The sequence below is a fragment of the Myxocyprinus asiaticus genome, chromosome 20 (genome assembly GCF_019703515.2).
Source record: "Myxocyprinus asiaticus isolate MX2 ecotype Aquarium Trade chromosome 20, UBuf_Myxa_2, whole genome shotgun sequence".
NCBI lineage: Eukaryota > Metazoa > Chordata > Actinopteri > Cypriniformes > Catostomidae > Myxocyprinus > Myxocyprinus asiaticus.
In genome coordinates, this window is record NC_059363.1 from 27,902,803 (window position 1) to 27,928,985 (window position 26,183).

At 36.8% G+C, this 26,183-nt stretch overlaps 1 protein-coding gene across 3 annotated transcripts in view; it reads right to left on the bottom strand.

The window, feature by feature from the left end:
* Nucleotides 1–322: 322 nt before the first annotated feature.
* LOC127411261 (lysophospholipid acyltransferase 2-like) overlaps nt 323–26,183 on the bottom strand; it is a 93,139-nt gene continuing 67,278 nt past the window's right edge. For all 3 annotated transcript variants that reach the window (XM_051646693.1, XM_051646694.1, XM_051646695.1), the window contains 8 exons: nt 20,254–20,308; nt 15,487–15,670; nt 11,347–11,539; nt 9,891–9,994; nt 9,727–9,791; nt 9,503–9,635; nt 7,446–7,597; nt 323–4,828 (listed from right to left, as the gene is read on the bottom strand). In XM_051646693.1, coding sequence (XP_051502653.1) covers nt 4,654–4,828; nt 7,446–7,597; nt 9,503–9,635; nt 9,727–9,791; nt 9,891–9,994; nt 11,347–11,539; nt 15,487–15,670; nt 20,254–20,308 — 1,061 coding nt within the window. In that variant the 3' untranslated portion in view covers nt 323–4,653. The remainder of the gene's footprint in view (nt 4,829–7,445; nt 7,598–9,502; nt 9,636–9,726; nt 9,792–9,890; nt 9,995–11,346; nt 11,540–15,486; nt 15,671–20,253; nt 20,309–26,183) is intronic.

Genomic DNA, 26,183 nt, shown 5'->3' on the forward strand with positions numbered 1-26,183 from the left:
TTTTTACCTCTGTGGAACTCAAAAGGACATGTTAAGTAGAATGTTAGTCTTTGTCACCATTCACAATGAAAACAATGAAAGTAAATGGTGAATCTAACATTCTGCCTAACATCTCCTTTGTGTTCCATGGAGGACAGAAAGTCATTTTGGAAGAACATGAGGGTGACTAAAAGAGGACAGAACAGCGGTCTGTTCTGACGACTGGCAAGACAAAGCAAAGCGGTAAGCCCGGGGCCCCAGACTTCCTTAATGTGGCCCTGGTTGCCACCCCTTATTCTGCTCTTGCCCCCCCCCCCACCCCCCACCCCCCCCTTGCCACCCCATGTATAAAATCCTGGACATGGCCCTGTTTTTGTATTTTGGTGAACTATCACCTTAAGCTAAATATTTAAGGAAAAATAAGCAAAAATATACAATTTATATATTACAGGACTGGTGAGCAAAACTCTTCATTTTCAACACTTGCAAAACAATATAATACCAACAAGAGTTGCAGACTTGGCATTAAACTTCCTATCAGATTTGCAGTTGCTACACTTGTTCGTACATAAGGGTCTGTAATTAATCTGATTTTATGTGCCTGGTGTTCAGTGAATCCAAATACAATAAGACTTTATAGAAGTGTGCTTATAAAACCACAGGGATAGAAGGTTGGTCAGCTTTACCCCCGTGAAAAACATATTCTTGTTTTTCATAAACTGGCTATGTATATGGTCCTGCTAATTTTTTTTACTCAACTCACCCCTTATACCCTTACATTTTGAGCTATTTTAACAAGCTCCTGAAGTGTTGATCAAAAGTAACAAATATGCAGTGAAACTCACTTTGGTAAATGCTTTAGTCCCTTCAGCCCATAAATAACACCTAAAGATCTGTACTTTGCTCACTTAACGTGCAGAGAAGTCACTTTCACAATGAGTTAAACTTGTGGTAGAAAACACACATTTGCTCTTATCTTAAAGGTGCAAACAGTATTTTATTTCCTTATTAAACAAGTTTTACTCCTAAAAGAAATGAATTGTAATTTTGAAACATATGTATAAAGTCATGACCACTCACGTGAGGAGATAATTCCAGTCATATTAGTAGCCTTATAAAAGCTGTTTTATTCTACGTGGAGCGGGTCCCCTAATGGGGGCTGCCATGTTACAATCACATGACCAGCCGAATACCACTTACTCAATCTTTGTAACCACCCTTTTATTGGACACTTTCACTCTTGGACTAAATTAATTATGTCTGACTGTAAATAGTAAATTCTACAATGGCATCTGTTAAGGAAAACTTTTGATTTTAAATTATGCTGCATCCACGCCACTAGGTGTCACTGCAAGTCCAAGATGACACAAAAAAAAAGTTACTGAGTGCACCTTTAAAATGTAGGTTTCGGGGGACTAAGATGAAGTGACATGAGCAAGGCTTTCTGACAATGTTTTATGGATAACATTTGAAGAAATTCAATGTTGTGACATTAGTAAATCAACTTTGTTAATCACGATTGTTGCAGGTTTCTTTAGGGCTCAAAAACACAGATGGATGAACAGAAAAAACTCCAACACAATGAAGTAGTCAAGCACTGACATTGAATAAATGTTGAAACTGCATGTATCCAAGTACTGTGTGTAGTATTACATGTATCCAAGTAAAGTACTGAGTACTGCATGTATACATACTGAAGCACTACACAATTATGACTGTTGTGGTGGTTTGATAAGAGCACTAGCATCGTTTTCAAAAATAAAAACAAATCTCTTCACTCAACAAGCACTAATGAAAAAGATGAAATATTGCACTTGGGTATGTCTGTGAAATAAAAATACCTTTGTATAAACAAGTTGTGATATTGAGTAATACTGGGTGTCATTCACTAACCATGCGTAAATCCGATGTGCAGATGTTTTCACGCAGAATTCATGATTCATCAACAAGTTTGTGCTTAAATTAATTAAAAATTTACATTCAATTTTAGAACCAACTGAAACCGCACAAACGCAAAAACCAACCCGGTCTCATAACAAGTCGTAATAATAGTGTGCGATAGTAAAATCGAGTTGGCTTGTACCAAAATGCACAACTTTTACTTCCATAGAGAAAAATTAACAAACCAACTAACAAATTTATTAATTTTTTTCCTTACTTCAACCCCTAACCCAAACCTAACCATAAAGCCTAACCCCTTAACCAAACCCTAAACCTAAATACAGTAGTGTTGGATTGAAGGCTAGCTAAAACTTTATAATTGTATCAATTTGAAATTCTGTTGTTTGTTGGGTCTCTATGGAAATAAAATGTATACCTTTTTGCACAAGCCAAGTCATATGATATCGTACGATTTTGCCATCATAACGAGTTGTCGTAAAACTGTTGCAACAACTCCCGTTGGCCTTAGAACATGGAGTGTGTTAAGCCACGATGTGTATATGAATAACTAAAGGGCTGTTCAGACCGAATGGTTTCTTACACTAAAAAAGCTAGATGCAGCACAACGAATAGAACAGAACACAAGTGTCTCAGGAGGCGTTTTTAAAAGTTAATGTTCTTTTTAATCTGACTCACCATCTAAAAACGAGACACTTCAGTGCTTGGTGTGAATGGCCTTTAAATGACAGTACATTAAGTTTGGACTATATCTGAGAAACAAAAATTATTAGGCATTTCAACTGGTTTTGAGAATTTCACACTTAGGTTTACTTGAAGATCCTGCTGAACATCCTCTCAGACGAGTGCATCTTATGAGAGTGTTGTGCGAAAAGCCCTTATATGGAGATTGTCTGGGTGTGTATTATCCTAATCAGTAACTTCTGGCACGGACTCCCTAATTTAGAATCATCCAGATTTGTCACCATCAGAACGAGGGTAAGAACAAATTAAGGTGCATACTCACTTGTTGTGTTCACATATCAGTGAATGAGACCCAATGAATGGTGTTTTCTGTTAATGGCTCCTGAGAAACATAGATCATAGAGAAACCATCTTGTCTAAAATGAGACCTGCAAGCCCTGAGGAAACCCACAATCCATAAACAATATCATAAATACAACCCTTAAAGGTGCACTCTGTAATTTCATCCTCATTAAAAAGTTTAACTCCTTAAGACATGAATTGTAGTTTTGCTATATATGTAGGAAATCATGACCACTCACATTAAAATGAAGACTCCAGTCATATCAGTAACCTTATAAAAGCTGTTTTATTCTACATGGAGAGGGTCCGCACATGGGGGCTGCCATTTTAAAATCACACGACCAGCTAAACACTACGTCCTCGCTTAATCTCAGTAACCGTCCTGTTATTTGACAACCGTCCTGTTAAAGTAATCATGGCTGACTGTGAATACTAAATATCTACAATGGCATCTGAAACTGAAAACTATTGATTTTAAATGATGCTGCATCCAAGCCACTAGGTGTCAGTTTAAGTCCAAGATGACACAAAGGCAAAAGTTACTGAGTGCACCTTTAATGAAATAGAAAGCCCCTAGCAAAAATCAACAAAACAAATCACTGAAATTATAGCAAAAAAAAAAAAAAAGATTTATTTTAAATGAAGACCACCTCCCTTTAAGCCTTGTTCCCAACAAAGGTTGACAAGCCAGAGAAAGCAGCAGATATGAAACTACTAGAAAACCACAGAAATAGAGCTGTTCAGTTTGTAGTCCTAAAACCTTAGAATTAGCATTTTTGAACCGTGAGTTCCCTCAGGAATTTCCAATGGGTTAAAGAATAGCGATTTTCAATTTACGAGTAAAATAAGGTCTAATTACTTGAAGAGACTTTTGCATTTTGTTCTACAACATAAATCACGCAGTCATACCTCAAACATGAATTTTGAAAATGTTGCCAATATGCTGCAACATAAGGACTGCAATGGTTGTCTGATGAATTATACATAATTTATTGTATCAAGCAAGTGGATCATTCATTTTATTTTTGTTGCCGAACAAAGAGAGAAAGTTGCTTCCAGTAATGTTAACCACAGACCTTATTTTACTCGTAAATCAAACACCACTATTCTAAAAACCCATTTAAAATTCCCAAGGGAACCCATGGCGAATTAGCCTTTTGGGTTGGTCTACAAATTGATCTCATGACTGAAAAGCTCTATTAACAAATAATAAAGATCAATCGATGGCAAGAGATAGGAACCTAAGGCCTATGAGTTTGGCAATACACAAGTACTTGTTTTTTTTTTAACATTACCGCACACATTCTTTTGAGGAGAACTCAAACTGAGGTTACTTTGTTTAAATGAAAATGGCAGAATCCTTTACATAGCGTGGAAGCTGATTCCAGTGCTAGACTTCTTGCACTAATGTAGTGACGCTATAAGCCAAGAATGACTGCCCATTCCTATGTAACACGATCCCAATACGTTGCTTCAGGCCCTAAATATATAGAGGCTTTAAGGCAACTTTAGATTTACTGACGTTTAAGTCAATTATTCTGCTTCCTATAATAATTCACCTAGATCCAAAAATACCCCTCAATTTCATAAGATCCTAGTATATGTTGATCATGTTTTGTTGCTGGAGTTTGTGCCTTGTTAATGCCACCGTTGGATCTTCTGACGGAAATGGCCGCCCTTTGTCTCTCAGTATTGATATCAGAGTTCCTCACAGCAGCGTGTGTGAGCGAGCGGCCCTCCATGCCGCCCTCATGTGGCTTTCTGCTTCTCATTGCAGTTGTTGTCTGGAGAGGAGAGGCAGTTGTGTTCGCTGGTCTGAATGCTGCTCTGGTGCTGCTGTTGTTTTGCATGTGAGCGTCTGGACTTCACGGGTAACACCAGCACCAGCAACAAGCAGATCAGGTGCATGCAGCAGTACCACGAGCTGAAGAGAGATAACAGAGAGCAAAAGATACATTTTAGTTGTTCTGTCACTGACATTTGTCAATACTTTGGCATAGATACTGTGTGTGTAAGACTGATTGTACACTCAATGTTTTGTGTGTAGGACAGGCAGGTTTATATGTTAATACTGTATTTACATGAACCAAATTATTTATTTATTACCATATGACAGTGGAATTTGTTTTCAGACCAGAAACATACTCAGATTCCACCCAAGTACGCAAATGCAGACGCAAGTGCTTGGCCAACATATTGCAATTGCACAATCCCATTGTACAAACATAACATTTTTGCGGTATTCTGGCTGTAACAAACTTCAAGGGGGCGATATAGTTACTGCTAAATGTTTGTGTCATTAAACCAGATGTGATATAATTCAGGTAGGTAGCTATAAACATGTCAACAGTTTAACTAACATTAACTTGCTCCACAAAATTATCTTCAAATGGTGAAACTAGGTGACCTAAAAGAGAAAACTGACAGTAAAAAGTTCTGGGTGATTCTCATGAAACCTGTCAAGAAAATGTCCAATTTTACTTTATTTATTTATTTATTTATTTATTTATATACAGTACTGTGCAAGTCTTAGGCACATAAGATGTTTCACAAAAGCATTTGTCTTAAGATGGTTATTTATATCTTCAAACTTTAGTGTGTCAATAGGAAATATAAATGTTAGACTCACAAACATTACTTTTGCAAATAGAAAAGATTAGAATAGAAGAACAGGGAGCCCTGTAACAGATGTCATGGCCCCCACAGTGCCCCCCCACTGAACATCGTGTCAGTCTGAAGATACATAAAGAGACAGAAGCAATTGAGACAGCCTAAATAGATAGAAGAACTGTGGCGAATTCTCCAAGAAGCTTGGAACATCCTATCTGCCAACAACCAAGATAAACTGTGTCCAGGAGTACCTAGGAGAATTGGTGCTGTTTTAAAGGCAAAGGTGGACACACTGAATATTGATTTAGGTTTTTTTATGTTACTGGACTTTGTATGACATTAAGTGATAAATGAAAACTATTCATGTCATTATTTTTGAAGACATCCTCACTATGCAACATTTTTCACAAGTGCCTAAAACTTTTGCACAGTACTGTGTATGTATATATATATATATATATATATATATATATATATATATATATATATATATATATATATATATAATTAGTTTTTTTCTTAAATTATATTTCAGAAATTACATTTTGCATAAAGAAAATGAAATGTATTTTTAGGGTCGTTCATATTTTTAAAATGTGCTTAACTGTCCTTAAAATAATGTCAGAATAAAAAAATAAAAAAATCTTAGCTAAATGCAGACTTCATTTTCTTCAAGCAAAATATAATAACAAATATACTGTATACGATATATATACAGTACATTATATATATATATATATATATATATATATATATATATATATATATATGAAATTAAATGTGCAATTAAATTGCACAATTAAAAACATGCAGTTTTTTTTTAAATATACATTCTTTGTATTGAGCCAAGAGGTCAGTGTGTGACGTTTCGATCTTCTATTGGGTACATGTCTTTTCTGGTCTCCCGCATTCAGATGATTTTGACTGGAAGTGAATGGAGTTCAGAGTGTATTGTGACCACACTTTTATTGCAATGCCCTCTATAGCACCCCCCATTTGGCAGAGAAAGCAACATATACTTTTTTTAGAATGCACGATTACTTTGGAATGGATGTCAAATAATGGTGTAGTTACGACATCTACCAGCAGGGACTAACTGCCCATGCTACCAGACAAAGCCTAATCATCTTGGTCGTCACTGAGACCTCCTTTCATTGGCTGGGCTCCCACATCCTTCAATCTAATCCACAACAGTTCCCTCCCAGCTTAATTCTCCCTCATTAATGAAAATGCTTTGTGTGTTGCTCAGGTGGACTCATTTAACAGTACTGCTCTGACAAATGACCATTATATATTTCTTTTATCTCAGCAAAGGCTGTAAAATAAACTGCCCTCTCCCAGCTTATAAAGTATCACCAGACTCCGGCGAGTAAAACCATCTAATGAATGGAGCCCGACTTAATTTTTATCTGTCAGCTTCACGTCTCCAGCTAATAACTTTCAGCAGTAGCTCAGTGGTGCATGTGGGTTAACAATGTGTTCTTAAACTGCTCCCTGAAGCATTGCAATTTATTAATGATTTAGCACCTGAACTCGTTCATATATAAACTGGAAGAGTCTGCTGCGTATTGATTCTGAGTCAAACAAGGAGAAATTGTGGGGGGGGGTGGGTGGGTGTTGGGGGGGGGTTAGGATGGTTCTAAGGGCCCTAGATAGGCAGGGCTCCAAGCAGAACCTCCAAGACTCCTTCGTGATTTTGTTATAAATGGCCACTTCACACTAGTTAGCTGAAATGAAGACGGCTCTTAGTCTTACTTGATAATAAAAGAAGATCTAGTGTGTGGAATCCCCCTTTCGACGTTCAGAGGTTTGTCCCAAAAATGTTGTAAGGGTTGCGATAAAATAGGGTGCCTAGAGTGCAAAGTTGTCGGGGGCCCAAAAATCCTTAAGGCGCCCCTGATGTCACATATTGGTGAGAATGCGTTACTAACCTATAAAACTTTAGTGATGGCCCCACTGCCAGTAGTACAAATGGCACAACAGTGTAGCATATGGCGATCTGCGTGCTGGCCCACGTGATCACATCATAGATAAGCTTGTGTGTGGCTGAGCCTAGGAAGTATTGCCTCACGTTGTGCCTAACCTGAAAAAGAGCAAATTACCTTTAAAAATTAAAAACATATGCAAATATTATGAATGCAAAACACAACCATTACAAACATAAATTTGTAATTTCTGCAACTATATGCACTTTTGTCCTGGTGGACTTTTAGAACATAAACTCCCTTAAAACACACTTGTCAGAATCTCACTATATTAAAGGCAGGTACTAAAAACTGTTCAAGGAACAAAAATGAATTAAATTTTATGAGCGTCGAACGGAACAAGTCGACTTGCCGAACAAATAGGGACAGGCTAGCCCAGCCGTGGCCTCTTTTCCTCTTTTTTCTCCCCAAAAAGAGTGGAATTTTGTTTACCAGCTGGGGGCCATAAGTGTCTACGTCATGGGGTGTCCCTCCAAAGGGGAAGACACCGCGGAGACCACACCCCGCCCAGAGGTGGAAATACATCATATGGTCTTACCAAGTCTTGTCGGAAGTATGTCACGTGGAGAAGTCCCATGGTAGGCCCAAGAAAGATGCAGTTTACCGACAGGGAAATGATTTAGCAGCAGATATATCATATGGGGTCACCTATGGAACCAGCACATGTGAAGCACCTACCCCCGTACAGGGCTTAGTTAGCACATGTACTGGGCCGGCAGCGAGTTTCTCCGCAAACTCACCTGCCACAGGACGGGGGTCTCAGGCGGCCCCGCCAGGTGGCGGCGTTTTGCGGGTCATCAGTTACAGAAATACTCAAACCAGCCCATCTGGCACCATCAATCATCCATGCAATGATCTAATCAGCCAATCGTGTGGCAGCAGTGCAGTGCATAAAATCATGCATATACAGGTCAGGAGCTTCAGTTAATGTTCACATCAACCATCAGAATGGGGAAAAAAATTTGATCTCAGTGATTTCAACCGTGACATGATTGTTGGCGCCAGAAGGGCTGGTTTGAGTATTTCTGTTACTGCTGATTTCCTGGGATTTTCACGCACAACAGTCTCTAGAATTTACTCAGAATGGTGCCAAAAACAAAAAAACATCCAGTGAGCAGCAGTTCTGCGGATGGAAACACCTTGTTGATGAGAGAGGTCAACAGAGAATAGCCAGACTGGTTCGAACTGACAAAGTCTACGGTAAATCTAAATAGCATCTCAGAATTTTTGGCAGCACAAGGGGGACCTACACAATAATAGGCAGGTGGTTTTAATGGTGTGGCTGATCAGTGTATTTTGATCGATTCAATTGTCATTTAGCAGCTTGACAGCACCAGTCCCCATTCACTTTAATAGTATGGAAAGGTGTAGCCATTGTTCAAAAATGTACCTTCTGTGTTCCACAGAATACAGAAAGTCAAATGGGGTGACGTCTGTGGAGAGCGAGGCCGAGAGAGGAAGAACGGTAAGGATTGACACCAGTGGGAATTTATCTCTAACAGCTGTTTTGTGATGCAGTAAGAGCTGGAGAGGGATAAAAGAGGCAATCTAGACCGCCGGAGGAGAGAGAGACGCACGAAGCTGACTGTGTGTGCGTGTGCAATGTTATATTGAAAAGCAGATCTTTGTGTGTGTAAAATAAAAGACTGCATGAATTGTTACCTGGCACCCGCTTCCTCCTTCAAGAAGAGAGTTAAAGAACCTGTCATATTCACCCAAAACTGATCATATCGCTTCAGAAGACATGGATTAAACCGCTTGTGTCATATGGATTACCTTTATGCTGCCTTTATGTTCTTTTTGAAACTTGAAAGTGTTGGGCCCCATTGATTTGCATTGTATGGACAAAAATATATCATAATATCTTTGTTTGTGTTCCGTAGAAGAAAGAAAGTCTTATGAGTTTTACACAATGGTGAGTAAATTATTTTTCGGTGAACTATTCCTTTGAGTGGACTATGTATTTCTTGGTGAAGCAGCCAATGTCACTTAAGAATACTCACTGCCCGTGCTGCCATTGTCATGCCGATGCCCGTGACGAAAGTCAGGTAATACCCCGGGTACACTCCGTGCCACATGGCGGAGAGGAGGAAAGTGGCTGCTGTCGGATTGTACGGGCAGCGCTCGTAACACACCCTGTGGGTAACAGCAACATCAAAGCTCATATTCCTTTTTTCAGAAAGAAGACAAATGCTCAGTTAAGATTATTCTGTATTGAAGTGCTCACCTTTTTAACCAAAGGGCTGTCTGAATATTCCAGTTATCCAAGAACATCTTAAAGCTGGTGGCAAACTGTCAAGAACATTAGGAAACATATGATATATTTGAGTATGGATCTATAGAGAAGGCAAACTGCTGGAAGTGGCTTAATTTGTTCGTATCCTACAGTACCTCAATGTCCATTATTTTCAAGTTTGATATTCTGTCCCATTTTGGTGTACCGTCTGTGTTATAGCCATTAAAGCCAAAACCAGCTGCATTGTTGATGGCATCAGCTGTAAAAGAGGGGAAATATATATTGATAACTCTGATGCAAAGTCACCAGGGGCCGGTTGCACCAGCCAAACGTACATTACAACATAGCCTAGTTGAGGAGTAAATGGGCACTAAGTCACAATTTACGCACTACTAAATATTTGAGTGTTGCACCATTAAACTTAGGTAGAACGTAACCCTAGTTATGAACTAAATATTTACGGAAACCTCCAACCAGGAGTAACTGATGGAATAAAAAAAATCAGACTGATTTAATGACATCAGTGAGCTCATGTTCTGCATGACAGACTTTAATCCTTTAGACATGCAGTATATGGTGATATTGATATTTACAATCGTTTACATTTACGAGAGAGAATATTATGTAAAAAAAAAAAAAAAAAAAAGCATACAAGGTTTGAACATCAACTATAACAAAAACTAAAATACATGTCTTTTTTAACACTTCTGTGTACAAATTTGAAGGCTGCTTATTGGATCAAAACAGGTAAACGTCATATTATGCAACTACGCATTACTTTACGGAGTGTGTACAACTTAATAGCTAAGTCTTGCCTTAAGCACTGACTTAGTTACAAACTAACTACGCACTTAGTTTGAACTTTACGTCCCAACTTAAGTGAGACCTTATGCACAGCTGGTGCAACCCAACCCAGATCTTTAATCAGCAGTATTTGGGAAACAACTGAGAGAAAACACTCAAATGCCCTTTTTGAACACAAGAGGGCAGTATAATACACTACTTGAACATGGGCTCAGTTCGGAAAGGCATACTGCCATACTACTCTTACTAGTTTATTTAAAGATATGGCAAAAATAGTAATAGTTGTATGGTAGTATGCGATTCCGAATACAGTCATGGACTATGTTTGGAATTGCATCCTAATGTACTTGTTCCTACAATTGCACAGTATGCACTGTATACTGCCTGCTATTTAAAAAAATTATATGTGGACATTATGCAATGATAATTATTTCAAACTTTAGTATGCTACATAGTGACCTTATTATCATAGCATTTAATTTAAATGAGCGCTGTCCAGTTATCATGTTGCATCAAGTAAAAATGGCTATGTAGTTCAATCAAATGAGTAAAAAATATTATTATGAATGCAGATACAGTATAAGTAGTTTGGAATTCCGAACATGGCCATGAATTCAGTTTTGCACATTTTCTTAGCATAATTCTGATTAACAAAGATGTATGCATATTGTTCTTTTAAAAGCACATATACAAATCAAAATAATGGAGCTTCCATTTAAATAGCTGGGTCATTTTCATCCCATATACATCTCAGCTATATGTATAATTTAATACAAGCTGAGCATATTGCCCATCTGTTCTACTCACCTAATGTCCATACAAAGTAGTACTTAGGACGTAAGGCCAGCATGGAGATGTAGAGGTACAGGACCTGGATGTAAAATGGGTTAGAGGCCATGAAGGAGTCATCGATGACACGGTCAGTGGGGCATGCGGTGTAGATCACCAAATACACCAGCAGGGACAGAGCACATGTGAAGACTTTCTGGATCACATCCCTCTATAACAGCAACACAAAACATTTCAGACAGTCAGACTACTGATGGTTAATAAAATCTCTAAACAAATGTGATCAAGATGTCAATAAATAGTAGCTGTGGTACAGTAATCAAAACTAAACTAGTATTTCATGATCAATCACAAAAAAATTGCACAAAAAAAACAAATACATTTTTTATTTTGCTTTAGTATTTTACATTTTGCAATCAGTATCCTTGTGTTGTTTTTCAATAAAAATGTCTAATTTATGTCTAATTAATGTATTGTTTTGAGTCTTTTTTTTTTTTTGGACAAATTTTCAAGCAGTAACAGTTTTGGTTAGTCGAACATCCAAATGAACGATCCTGTTTCAAGAATAAGACATGATTCAGGAAATTTGTACAAATGGGTTAATTCCATAAGAAACTTAAAAGATCATCTTGAGTGATCAACTGATAGCATGAATTGTGCAATTTACACTTAAAAAAAAAAACAGTATACATAGTATGTTCAATTTGCTTAAATGGTAAAAAAGGCCCTATTGAAACAAGCAAAACACACAAAAATTCCAGAAATCAAGCAACATTTTTGCCAATGGCATAAGCAGAAATGACTCTGTAAGAGTTCTTAAAACGAGCATAAATACCTAGCCACTAACATAGGAATGGATCTTAAAACCACACAGAAATGTTTAAAATAAAGCAAATGTAACTTTTCATAAACATTAAAACCTTTTAAACTCTCCGCCGGTGAGTCCGTGGGCAGGCTCTATATGGCAAGCCATTTTATCACTTAAAACAGTGAAGTCCCTGGATGCATCAATTAGGCATATGTGGTATCATTTAAAAGATTAGAATCTGAACTATTCAGAGATTAGAGATGAACTTTTTCATTTAATTACATAAAATAACAAAATATGGCCTGAAAACTTTTTTGTTGCAAATTGGCCTCACCTAGAGGTTACGTGGTAGAAATTTTTAAATGAATATAAAAATCCTTCACATTGCACAATAGACAAGTCATACATTAAATGAAAGCTCTCATTCTCAGGAATTGTGTTGCCATAATACCACAGTTAAAAGTATTTTCAAAAATATCACAAAGTGACATTTTACTTCGGTAAGGCATAAAATGCAAACACCTCTTTTCTTTGCTGACCACTGATCTGTAAGCCCCAAAAAGCCCTTAAACTTTATCTCAAACCTTACCTTGGGTTGTTAGCTTTAAAATGAGTTAAAGAAATTACTTGTTAACTTGTTTGTTAATTTGCTTGGGTGAATAATCCAATGCTGTGTCAAAATCGTTTTGAAACAATATGAAAAAGTATAAGAAACAAATCATCAGCAAAATAGGTTCCCATCTATAGAAGTCTTTGTAAAGCTGTGATTCTCTGCTTTCCAATGACACCTAAATTGGGCTTCTAGGAAACTCAGAAGCCAAGATATTAAACAAAACAGTGTGGAAGCTCTCAGCACTTAAAAAAATAATAAAATAAAATATTTGCTGTCAATGGGTGAGCGCTAAAATGCATTAGAGCACCATCCACATTTCAGATCAGTAAAATGTGAAGGAAGGTGATAGAGGAAACATTATTTTTTCTAGTACTTGCTGCAATCCAGTGGAATAAAATAAGACTTTTTGCTTGAACACAGAGTCACTATCAACTGTTGTATTGGAAAAACAAAACAAAGAATATTCATTAAAAATAAATCCTTTTGTATTCCGCATAAGAAAGAAAGTCATACAGGTTTGGTTTGGAATGACATAAGTACATTATGACATAAATTACATTTTTGGGTGAACTATTCCTTTAAATGTGTATAATAAAAACATATTTTGTTTTGGTATCAGTAAGTACCCATCTGGGTAGTGAAGTTTACCATTGTGCAACAGGAAATTAATTTTCAAAAGTCACCTTCCTCAAGCTCTTACGGAGTTTGCTAACGAGCTGTTTCAACAAATGTTTTTGTTGTTGTTTGTCTATTGAAGATGAAGCCCATGAATCACTGACAAAGTGTAACAAGGTCTGGGGCAAGCAAAGACATGGCTAAAACTGTTGCTGGAGTCCATTAAATTGAGAGGACTATTATAAAGCTCTTGAGCAGGAAATGCTGATAAGAGTATGTTTATCACTATAGCTATACTCTAAACAAACTCTCTACACAGCAAGCCTAAGTAATCCCAAGAGCTTTTATGGTCTACAAAGGTTTTCATTAATCCAGGTCATTCTAAAGTGGCTTTAGTCAAAAGCAACTGGATATTACTGTATTTTCCATTTTTCCATCAAGTGGTTCCAAAGAGGTTTGAAAGAGGTATTTACGAAAAAACAAAGTCCAGTTACTTTTAACTGGAGCATAGAAAATTTAGGTGAGATCTCCTTATTGGCCTCAGTTTCTACATCTTCCTACACAGGAGTAACCTCATTCACCCCACTCATAACACTTCCACAAAAGGATTATAAAACTGGTTCTGTCACCATTTTCTATCTAAAGGGGTCATTAAATTCCTGTTCAACCACATTCAAATGTCCTTTGCTTTCATTTATGATGGCTGTCTCCATGTACTAGAGGCCTGCTACCTGACCCAAGCCTGGTGAGACCCAACAAACATTCGGGTTTCATGCCGAGTTTGAGTCAGTTTTTCCAGATATAACTTGCATCGGTAAGATTGCACAGGTTTGCATCGGTTTTGGGTTTGTAACTAAAGGAAGAGTTCACCCAAAAATGAAAATTCTCTAATAATTTACTCACCCTCATGCCATCCAAGATGTGTATGACTTTCTTTCTCTTGCTGAACCCAAATAAAGATTTTTAGAAGAATATCTCAGCTCTTTTGGTCCATACAATTTAAGTGAATGGTGACCAAAATTTTGAAGCTCCAAAAAGCACATAAATGTCATTTCTATTGACATTTATATAAGTCCTACATTATATAAGTCCTATTTTTACTATTCTACTATAAATCTCCACTTTACACTCTTCTTCTTTTGTTTTTGGCGATTCACATTCTTTATGCTTATCGCCACCTATTGGGCAGGGAAGAAATTTCAAAGTAAAAAAGGACTTCAATATTGATCTGTTTCTCACCCACACTTATCAAAATCACTTTCAAAGACATTGATTTAACCACTGGAGTCGTATGGATTGCTTTTATATTGCCTTAATGTGCTTTTTGGATCTTCAAATTTTAGGTACCCATTCACTTTCATTGTATGGACCAAAAGAGCTGAAATATTCTTCTAAAAATCTTAATTTGTGTTCTGCAGAAGAAAGGAAGTCACATCCACATCTGGGATGGCATGAGGGTGAGTAAATGATGAGTGAATATTCATTTTTGGGTGAACTATCCTTTAAGGGAAAACATTTTATAAATCTTGTGTTTAAAAAGAACAAAAATCTAGATTGGACTTTTGTGGCTTTTTATATGTAAGTGTACTCCAAAAAGTTGACAAAATTTACTTCAAGCAGAAGCACACAATCCCAATTTATTTATCTTTCGGAAAAACAGAATACAAATGGATGACTCATCTTGCACTAAATTTATCGTGTTATGTGGGGTGTATACACATTTCTGTTTATGAAAATACTATGTATTTACAGTATGTATATACTATATGAATACTCATTCATCAAGCCTTTTCATGGAGTCTTCTGTTTTAATATCTGAGTCAGTGAACTATTGGCTTGCTGCGTCTAGCTCGCTGAACCATTATTTCCTCTGTGCAAATAATAACAGAGTGAGCATTTTGGGGTTTACATCAGGTTAGGTCACAGGGTCTCGTTTATGGGCCGGATTTGGGCTTCAACTAAATGCCTGTGCAGACCATTATTTACTGTTTAAGGACTTTTGGAGCGAAGTCTAAGTCTGAGCCAGACTACTGAAATGCATTTTTATTATACAGCACTCAGCTCTAATTTTAACTGCATTTGGTCACCAGAGAGAGCTAGAGAGCAAAAGGCATCACATTACCTTAGGTGAAGGGTCACTCTGCTTGAATTTGCAGTTCTCTTTTCCATTTGACTCCACATGTCTGAGCTCGTAGCATCTGCCCTCTATAAAGGCTATGTAATCATTGTAAGAGCAAGTCGGGCCTGCCAGGATCCCCATGAAGTTACAGTTATAACTCAGATACGCCAGCAGACTGGGCATTTTTCTGCACAGGAAACACAAGAGCAAAAGTAACTCATCCAATATGCATAATTAAGTCACAAAGCACATCCAATGTTAATTTTCAAAGTCTTAATGGCTTTTTAGGGTAGATAATAATGAAAATGTACAAATATTTAAGTTTTTAAAAATTTCAGCATTAGGAAATGTTAGTTGTTAAACTACAGCCAAACAAACCTTTTGATAAAGCAGTCTGCTACAATACAAACTACTAACAAAAAGTACATTGAATCTATTAAAGGGGAAAATATCTTTTTAAGATCTAATTTAAGTTATTATAATTAATCTAATATTTGTTGATAAAAAAAAAAAAAAATTATATATATATAATACTTTATCATTTATAGGGCTGTCAATTGATTACATTTTTTTAAATCTAGTTAATTACATAATATACTGATTAATTAATACAAATAATTTAATTTATACAGTAAATATTTGAGAAAGGCCCGCAGATAACACAAATCCAAAATACAATGATTAAATAATTATAAATAATTATATTTGAATAATTATAAATATATATTATAAATAGGGATGTGCCCGAAGCTGAATACCTTATTCGGAAAGGCACAAATAATGACTTAAAAACAATTAACGGATTCATTCGAATAATATAAAAAATATTCATATAACTGATTATAATAATAATAATAATAATTCCTTACATTTATATAGCGCTTTTCTAGGCACTCAAAGCGCTTTACATAGTATAGGGGGAATCTCCTCAACCACCACCAGTGTGCAGCATCCACCTGGATGATGCGACGGCAGCCATAGTGCGCCAGAATGCCCACCAGACACTAGCTATTGGTGGAGAGGAGAGTAGAGTGATGTAGCCAATTCAGGGATGGAGATTATCCAAGAGGCACAAGGATAAAGCGACATTTTAAATAAACATATACAAAATTACAAAGAATTTATGAATCTGTGCAGCCAATATTTCTAATGTGTAAACCTTATGAATGAAAATGCGCACGCTGTGATTTCAGATTGGATGTGCGCGGTCTCGACTCCATTTGCGGTCTCTGTCAATTGTGCATCTGGAGCTTATCAAGTGTAACAATAAGATACGTCATCATATACACTTTCCGCTTCTTGAATTGTCTATGTTAATGTATCACTTGATTCACACGTGATTCCCATGTATTCATTTATAGCCTAAACCTGAGCGTGATTTTAAATTCCTGACCTGAAGTGATGATTTCAACTTGGAGCCCGTTAATCCGTCTTTTAAAGTTGACCACATTTATGTCCACATCAGCAATTAAGAAAATTATCTTGATAAGACTTTACTCAGAAAAAAAAAAGTTAATTGTCCATAAAGGTTTAAATGCTCCATAGAGTATTCATCTATTAGGAATATTCCTCCTTATGTAAAATGAAGAAACTGAAACATGCTCTGTTTTTTTTCTTCTTCTTCTTCTTTAAACTGTGCTACCTCTGGGAAGGTGCTATATAAATTTATTATTATTATTATTGTTATTATTTAACTAAATAATGGTGTCTTACCGTAAAAATTCCTGATAGACTTACGAATTTTCACCTGTTTGTAGGCTATATTGATTTTATTCTTTTAATGTTTGAATTTGTATTTAGTATTCACTGCAGAATGTGTGCTTGACATTCCACATTTTGCTTGACACATCCTGCCTCCAGAATAAATGAAAATTCTGTTTCTTGCAGATATTAATATCTGAAATACCAGGAGAAACCAAAGTTAACAACATATTACACAGTTAATGTAACCTACAAATTCAGCTTCATCTGGTAAAAAAAAAAAAAATAAAAAAAAAAAAAATAATAGTTGTATAATAATAATAGTAATTCGTATTATTATTATTAGGAAATTATTATGAAAAGGCATATACAAGGCATATTTTATTAATATAAACTATAAATGTAAGAGTAACATTTAAAATTGGGCATTTCATTTAGTTTTGATGCTCTTCCGGTTTAAGCCCCGCCCACACTCGGTTCTATCCAGATACAGAGACAGATACAGATAATTTTGTCATATGAACAACTACAAAAACAGATAATGGTTTTGCTGCACACCCTTAATTATAAATATAAAAAAAATCATATAATTATTGTGATAATGTTACCACTATTGTGGTAGACCAGTAAAGCATTGATAACACAGCACAAAAAGTTATTTTAGAAGGCAATATACTGATTATTTCCATATTACTAAACATAAACCTATCACTGGCCTAGAGTCCACGGCAAACCATTTTTCAATTGAATTCATCAATCTGACAGGGATAGATTTGTTATAAGGGCTTATCTAAGGACGCATCAATGTACACGTGTCCGATGGAAGTTTTTGGAGCATCTTGCTTTGGTTGCATTGCGTTATAATCAACGGGTTTCTAGGTCACGGAGTCAAGTTAAACGCAGTTTGAAAAACACGTCTCGAGACCCCTGCTTTCAGAATTGCGCTCCGTCCAACTGTGTTTGAATGCACGAATGAGTTCTCATCTTGTGATATCGCAAGTGTCACGCAAGCCCGAGGATGTTGCCTATACAGCTGCTGAAAACAGGTGGTATTTCAAGCTTGAATTGCTCAGATGATATGAATATTTATTTTTATGATCCAGGGACATAATTGCGTTATTTTTTTTATATAATTAATTTCAATGAATTAACACATTAAACTGGCATCCCTAATAATTTAACATTGGACTATGAAATAAAAACTAAAATTTCCAAAAAATATTTTTATATTAATTTTATATATATATATATATATATATATATATATATATATATATATATATATATATATATACACACACACACACACACACTGATCAGCAACAACAGTAAAACCACCTGCCTAATATTGTGTAGGTCTCCCTCGTGCTGCCAGAAAAGCGCCAACCTGCATCTCTGAATAGCATTCTGAGATGCTATTCTTCTCACCACAATTGTACAGAGCTGTTATCTGAGTTACCATAGACTTTGTCAGTTCAAACCAGTCTGGCCATTCTCTGTTGACCTCTCTCATCAACAAGGCATTTCCGTCCACAGAACTGCCGCTCACTGGATGTTTTAGTTTTTGGCACCATTCTGAGTAAATTCTAGAGACTGTTGTGTGTGAAAATCCCAGGAGATCAGCAGTTACAGAAATACTCAAACCAGCCCATCTGGCACCAACAATCATGCCACGGTCCAAATCATTGAGATCACATTTCTTTCCCCATTCTGATGGTTGATGTGAACATTAACTGAAGCTCCTGACCCGTATCTGCATGATTTTATGCACTGCTGCCACACAATTGGCTGATTAGATAATCACATGGATGATTGTTGGTGCCAGACGGGCTGGTTTGAATATTTCTGTAACTGCTGATCTTCTGGGATTTTCACGCACAACAGTCTCTAGAATTTACTCAGAATGGTGCCAAAAACAAAAAACATCAATTAAGCGACAGTTCTGCGCATGGAAATGCCTTGTTGATGAGAGAGATTGATGGAGAATGGCCAGACTGGTTCGAACTGACAAAGTCTATAGTAACTCAGATAACCGCTCTGTACAATTGTGGTGAGAACAATATCATCTCAGAATGCTTTTCTGAGATGCGGGTTGGTGCTGACACAATATTAGGCAGGTGGTTTTAATGTTGTGGCTGATCGGTGTATATAATGTGTATATATATATATAGGCCTATACATACACACTATGTAGGAGTTGCATCATATGTGACCAGTACATAGTGGCTTAATTTAGCATTAAACAAACATGACAGTGTGGCATGTTTTAACAGGAATGTCAGTATGTAAGTTCTGGAATGTTACCTCACATTCTGTAAATCGCAGGAGTTTCACATATTTTGTGTCACAGAGAAATAAATGGCTTGGTGCCAACTTTGTTAAAAACTGCACACATTAACTTTAGGGTGCGACTTCCGAACCTCCTCACTCCTGACAACTTCCTGTGAGGATACTGGCTCACATGGTGTGACGGAAATTTTCAGTTGCTTGGCAACAGCTTTTGTAAACCTGACTTGCTACTTTTAAGCCTGCAAGGGTTTGCTAGTATTGGAATCTGCAATGTATTTCTGTGCTCAAAACTGTTGTTATTAAAGAACGCTTTTTACTTTCTGTAGGGGAATAACACACATTTGATCAGTGAAAGGGACTTTCCTCTGTCCGAAGAGACAGTGTATACATTTTGGGATGCTAAAACACTTCCTCCTGTTCTAGTTTAACTTGTAATGACAACTGAAAGTAAGCTATTTGTGGGCTGATTTCCTGAAACATCTAAACACTGGCTTTGTGGTGCTATCACAACATTGCTCTGACATTAGCCTGACGATGGTCACCTTCTGGTGCTACCAATGGTGTGAGTTTCAGTGCCACACCTCAAAGACACTGTGTATACAGTATATACAGTACATGCTTCAAGTGTAATTTGTTATTAGAAATATCATATATGCATGCAATAAATATCACATGGACTGCTGTTACAGTGCATACAAAATGTGTTTTGTTCTTAAAATAAGACAGAGTAAATGTGTGATCACATTCCAGACACAAACATACAGTACCTTTCACACATACCTGACAGCAAGATACTTTTGACTGGGTTTCAGATGCTCCTCCCTCTTCATCAGACCTGTGGGGAAACACACATCCAACACACCCATAAGGTATTTGTTTGAGAAGCTGAGATACACAGATGAGATTTTATGTTTGGTTTGATTATGAAGCAGTAACAGTACTGCAGGAGTATTGGGGTGGGGGTGTTTTGGTCTCCTGTGGTTCACACTAATCTGAAGAAACAGCATCTACACTCTGATACACAGATTTGTGTGAATGGAGCTCACATGATGATGCACATTCACACACATTCATCAAGTACAAATATAAACTATAATCATACATCTGTGCTAACAGTAACAGAGAGCTTTCAAAGTTAAAGGGACAGTTCACTCAAAAATGAAGATTCGGTCAACATTTACTCGCACTCATGTTGCTCTGAACCACATGGCGTTTTTTGTGTAGAACACAGAAGCGCTAAAAACAACAAGTTCTCACTGTGAACAAGCTTCTTTAATGCACTCAAGAAAGCACAACGGATGTAAAGATTTTCATTGAAAAATGACTTAAATTTTGGGTTATCACCAAAACCGTCTATGCCTTTGGAATATGATTTAAAAGTCACATGGACTACTTTAATGATACTTTTGGATCTTTGGGCCTTTTTTAAGCTTTAAAGTGAGTTAATTAACCCTAACAAAAAATCTAGAGTTGCCGCAAACTTGCTGCAAACTTGCCACAAACTTGCAGCAAATTACCCACTCATTATTTTCATATGCAGATGAGCTTGCGATTCACTGCAAATGTTTGGCAGCTCTTCACCGCCGATAGTGGTGAACCTGCAGCAAACCTTTGGCGACAATGAAGAGTTTGCTACAAAGCTCAATTGAATGTGAAAATAAAGAGTGTCAAATTTGCTGAAAATTTTCAACAAGACTGCAGCAAGTTTCCCAGAACTCTCTCAATTTTCGTGAGCACAAAGGAAGCGTAGGCGGACATTGAGCGCTTGTGAAACCAGCAAAAAAACAAAAAACAAATTGCCCAGCAGCCTCTATTTAATGCTACACTTTATACTGTGAGAGTGAAGTTAAAAAGAACCTCACCACTAAAATGATATCCTTTTCCATTGTGAATAATCAGTGTAGCTGTGTATAAAGCACCGCCCGCACAGAGGTCACTGCCAAACCAAGCAACTTCCTATTGGTCAACGTGGAGAATTCAGCTGTCAAAGTTCATCACACTTGAACTCCACGGGAAATCCAAGAGCGAAAATTCTTTGCAACCGGAAGTCCATTACGTAAAATTCCCAATTGAGCCGACTGTATTTCGCCAGCAGAATTTCAGCGTGTGGAGGTAAATGTGACCGTGCCTTAAATAAGAAAGCCAGACAGGTTTGAAATGACACGAGGGTGAGTAAATGATACCAGAATTTTAATTTTTGGGTGATATATTCCTTAAAATTACAATTACCAGTGAGGTAATGCAGGTCTATAAACATTTTCCACAATTTTGTTGGTGTAAAACCATTTGCGGAGACTGTCGCATCATTATTTGAATGTACTTTTTCAACAACAGTTTATTATTGTGCTACAATCTATTTAAGATAAGATGGCCAGAGTAAGCTGCAACGAGGACCAGACTTAATACCGATAGTCAAAAGACTGGATACGCAAGACTATGAGCGACGCACATGACCACATTTTATTTGTAGTGTAGATGCTTATGCGTCTATTCCGGCCAACATCTAGGGATCGTCTATTCATGAAACATGTAATCACTGCACCAAAACAAGGTTTTTAATCTTTGACAACAAGGTACTGCTTTAAAGAAAAAAAATGGAAAAGTATATATACAGTACACACATTCATATATACATACACTGTAATGTTGTGTTCTGTACCACTGAGCTTCTCTGCTCCAGTCTGCAGCATAAAGTGTGAGGGGTTAGTAAAGAGAACGGATCGGATCTTTATTCATCACAGTCAATGTACTGACAACTAGATTAGTCTCCCTATCAACTCCTGCATCCTTAATGGCTGCTGGGAAATTGTGTGCATACCACAGTGGCATGAACACACAGAAGTATGCACAATCCATCTCTTTCACTCTTTTAGCAAATGTGACAGCATCATACAACATCTAATAGTATTTGTATACTGGGCAGCCCTCTCAAGTACTACATGGGCCCACAGAACCCTGTGTTTGTAAGAGCACACAAACATATAGTGGCCCCAAATATATTTGGACACTTAAGTCACACTTAAAAATGTCTGAATGCCATTGCAGAATAAAATATTACACCAAGTGGAATTTGTTAACAAATTATGTTAGACGTTTTGTTGAAACTATCTTTATTTTTGCAATTACTTTTAACATACTGATGTCAAGGTGAGTTTTAGTTAGATATTTGTTTTCTAATGTAATGGCATTCATTGATTTTTTAAGTGCAGTGTTTTCTGTACTACTTTCTGTAATTACATACTGCAATGCAATTACTTTCATCACTCATCAAAATTTGTCTGGCACTGGTCAAAGGTCATTCTCTACAGTGTTGCAGTGCCATGCTCCACTGCTTTGTGTGCAGTTCTACATAAACTGTTAGAGGGAAGAGTCCATTGCACAACTTCATTAATACACATGGATTAAAATGTCACATGTGTTGTCTGCAGAACAGTGGGTCATGCAGAGCTAATGGCGAGTCATCCAGAGGCAGCTCAGAAGTGCTGTGTTGCAGTTTTAACCAGATGTTCAGTGAGTTAACTCAGGTCATGCTCTTAAAGTAATAGTTCACTCAAAATTGAACATTCTTTCATTTACTCACCCTCATGTTGTTCCCAACCCATATGACTTTTCCATGCAACTACACTGAATGGGGACCAGGGCTGGGTATTGATAGATTTCCCGATTTGATTCCGATTCACAAGCTTTTTATTCTATTCAGTTCTGATTCATCTGGGTGTATTTCAGTTATGATGTCCTTTATTATTACAAATGAAAGAAATTCTCTCTCAGATTATGCTGTTACTTAAAGGGGGACCTTCTAACTTGGTACATTATAAAAATACTAATTGTACTAATTTTATTTTATTATTAGTTTTTCTTTATTTTGGTCATAATTTAGCTAAAAAAAATACAAATTCCATGTACTCCATCAATAAATATGATGTCTCGAAGTTGCATTTATTATATTGCACATACAGTATGCAGTATATATATATTGAAAACACAGTGGCTGATGGGCAACAATTCTTATTGTGAAGGCTCATTTATACATGACTGCACTATGCATATTTCTTCAATGAAATTACAATACAAAACTTAAGAGCCTATTTTATGCACATTGTATAAAAACATAAATAATAATAAAAGTAAAAAAAATAAATAAATAAAAAATTATAATAACTGCTACAAAATTATGACATTAGCAGTGCAGATTTCTGTCTTTTGCCTTTCAGCTCACCACTTGCACTTATCACTCAATTTGCAGGTTTTGTTTTCAGGAAAATCATTATCATTACTATTGCCTTCGTTATCGCTTTAGCTCTGTCTAGGCTTGCAGCGAGACACTGCTTGAACGCCGTGGAGATACTAAATTGCACAGGCTGCTTATGCTTTGCTCCCATAAACTCAAGAGACACATGTGGATGATGTCACTGCAAATGAGTCATCATGTTAGAAGTGCTTCCTGAGACATACCCAACTTTGGTGAAACAGAGCCGACACACAGCCTTCGTCCTGTTCACTACTCGTTGCCCAATATTACTATAGTTTACTGCAAAACCATAATGCTCCCAAACAACAAATTTTAGAGACTGTGGTGGGTCTTCAATCTCTGGCTTATTTAAGTCCGACATAATTATATTTTGTTTAGTTCCATCACAGTTGGGAAAAATAGCGAGCTAGCTAGTATAAACTTCACACACATTTATCTGATCCGCAGTTTCTAGTGTACTGTGTGGCGCTCTGTTCTGTTAAGTTTTGCTGTGTTGCTCTGCAATCTTTTTTCATTTTAGTTCTACGCGGTTGTTGTTGTTCGTTATACACCGATCAGCCATAACATTAAAACCACCTGCCTAATATTGTGTAGCTACCCCTCGTGCCACCATAACAGCGGCAACCTGCAACTCAGAAAAGCATTCTGAGATGCTATTCTTCTCACCAAAATTGTACAGAGTGGTTATCTGAGTTACCGTAGACTTTATCAGTTCGAACCAGTCTGGCCATTCTCCATCAATCTCTCTCATCAACAAGGCATTTCCGTCCGCAGAACTGCCGCTCACTGGATGTTTTTTGTTTTTGGCACCATTCAGAGTAAATTCTAGAGACTGTTGTGTGTGAAAGTCACAGGAGATCAACAGTTACAGAAATACTCAAACCAGCCCATCTGGCACCAACAATCATCCATGTGATTATTTAATCAGCCAATCGTGTGGCAGCAGTGCATTGTATAAAATCATGCAGATACGGGTCAGGAGCTTCAGTTAATGTACACATCCACCATCAGAATGGGGGGAAAATGTGATCTCAGTGATTTGGACCGTGGCATGATTGTTGGTGCCAGATGGGTTGGTTTGATTATTTATATATATATATATATATATATATATAAAATCAAGCTTTTGACACATAGGACAATTAAGGGACTTTTACACAAGGTGCAAACATTCATTGATGCTCAAGAAGACAACACCACACTATTATATGCATACTATACTTTATGTAAATATCTGTAATGTAGATTCTGAAGAGCAGAAATAAATAAATAAAAAATCTTTTATCTCTTATATTTGTATAAATTATAAAAGGGGTGTGAACATTTGAGATAAAAGAGAATGCAAACTTATCTTCTCAACTATATATACCGTTTATTAAAACTTAGATGAAAGAGTTATCAGCTGAATTCCTTTTCTTTGGCTTTCTATCTTGTTTTTGAACAGCAATCTAAATCGAGAAAATCTGTGATTTGGCTACTAAAAACTGCCATTTGCTCTAATTAGCTCTGAGTCACTTTTTTAGGCTGGAGCCCTGTGAAGGTACGCACACCATTGCCCAGCTACGACTCCAGAGGTTGCTTAAAATTCTGCAGCGCCACAGAACACGGCGTGCATAGTTTTCCATTAAATTCAACCCAAATAATTTTCAAAGAACATAGATGATTTACTGTAGTCATAACTGAATGATATATTGTGTTTATGTAGCTTTCAAATAGCCTACACAATGTATTCTCTGTTACAAGTATGTCTTTTTGTGGTTTGACAGCTTGAACGAAACCTATTCAAGGCTACATACAGAGAACTTGCATAATAAACGTCACCATTTCTAATCATTCAGTTTGAGCAGTTACTCTAGTTTCATATACTGACCTGCAAACTCATCAACGTCCCTTTGTTCATTCTTGAAGAAGTTCAAAAACCTTCATAACTTTTATGTTTATGGTAACTAGATTCACAACTTTGGACTGCCACCTGCACCACATCGATGCACCCTTCAGTATTAACAGTTAATGTTATATCACACACTTGTGGTCACCCAACGTTATTACGCTAGGCATAAGCTTCTAATTTAAATGTCGGCTAATGTTAATAAATTGATGCCTCAAAAACTTATCAAGAAAATAATGTGCCAATCAATAATCAGTGTTGGAATATAGTGCACAAGTCATATGGACCTTTTTTATGATGCCTCCTTTTTAAAGCTTAAAAGCTTTAGTCCCTGTTTATTGTCTTTGCATGAAAAAGAGCACGGAAAACGCTCTTCAAAATTTCTTCTTTTGTGTTCTAAGAAAGAAAGAAAGTCATACAAGTTTGGCACACCATAATAATTTTCATTTTTTATGTGAAATATCCTATTAAGCTTCCCATTCATGGAAAGGAAATGTGCTGACGGTGAAGAATATTTCTGTTTGGCTCTGAAAGTGCTCAGTTACATGTCATGCAGATCAGCTCTGTGGT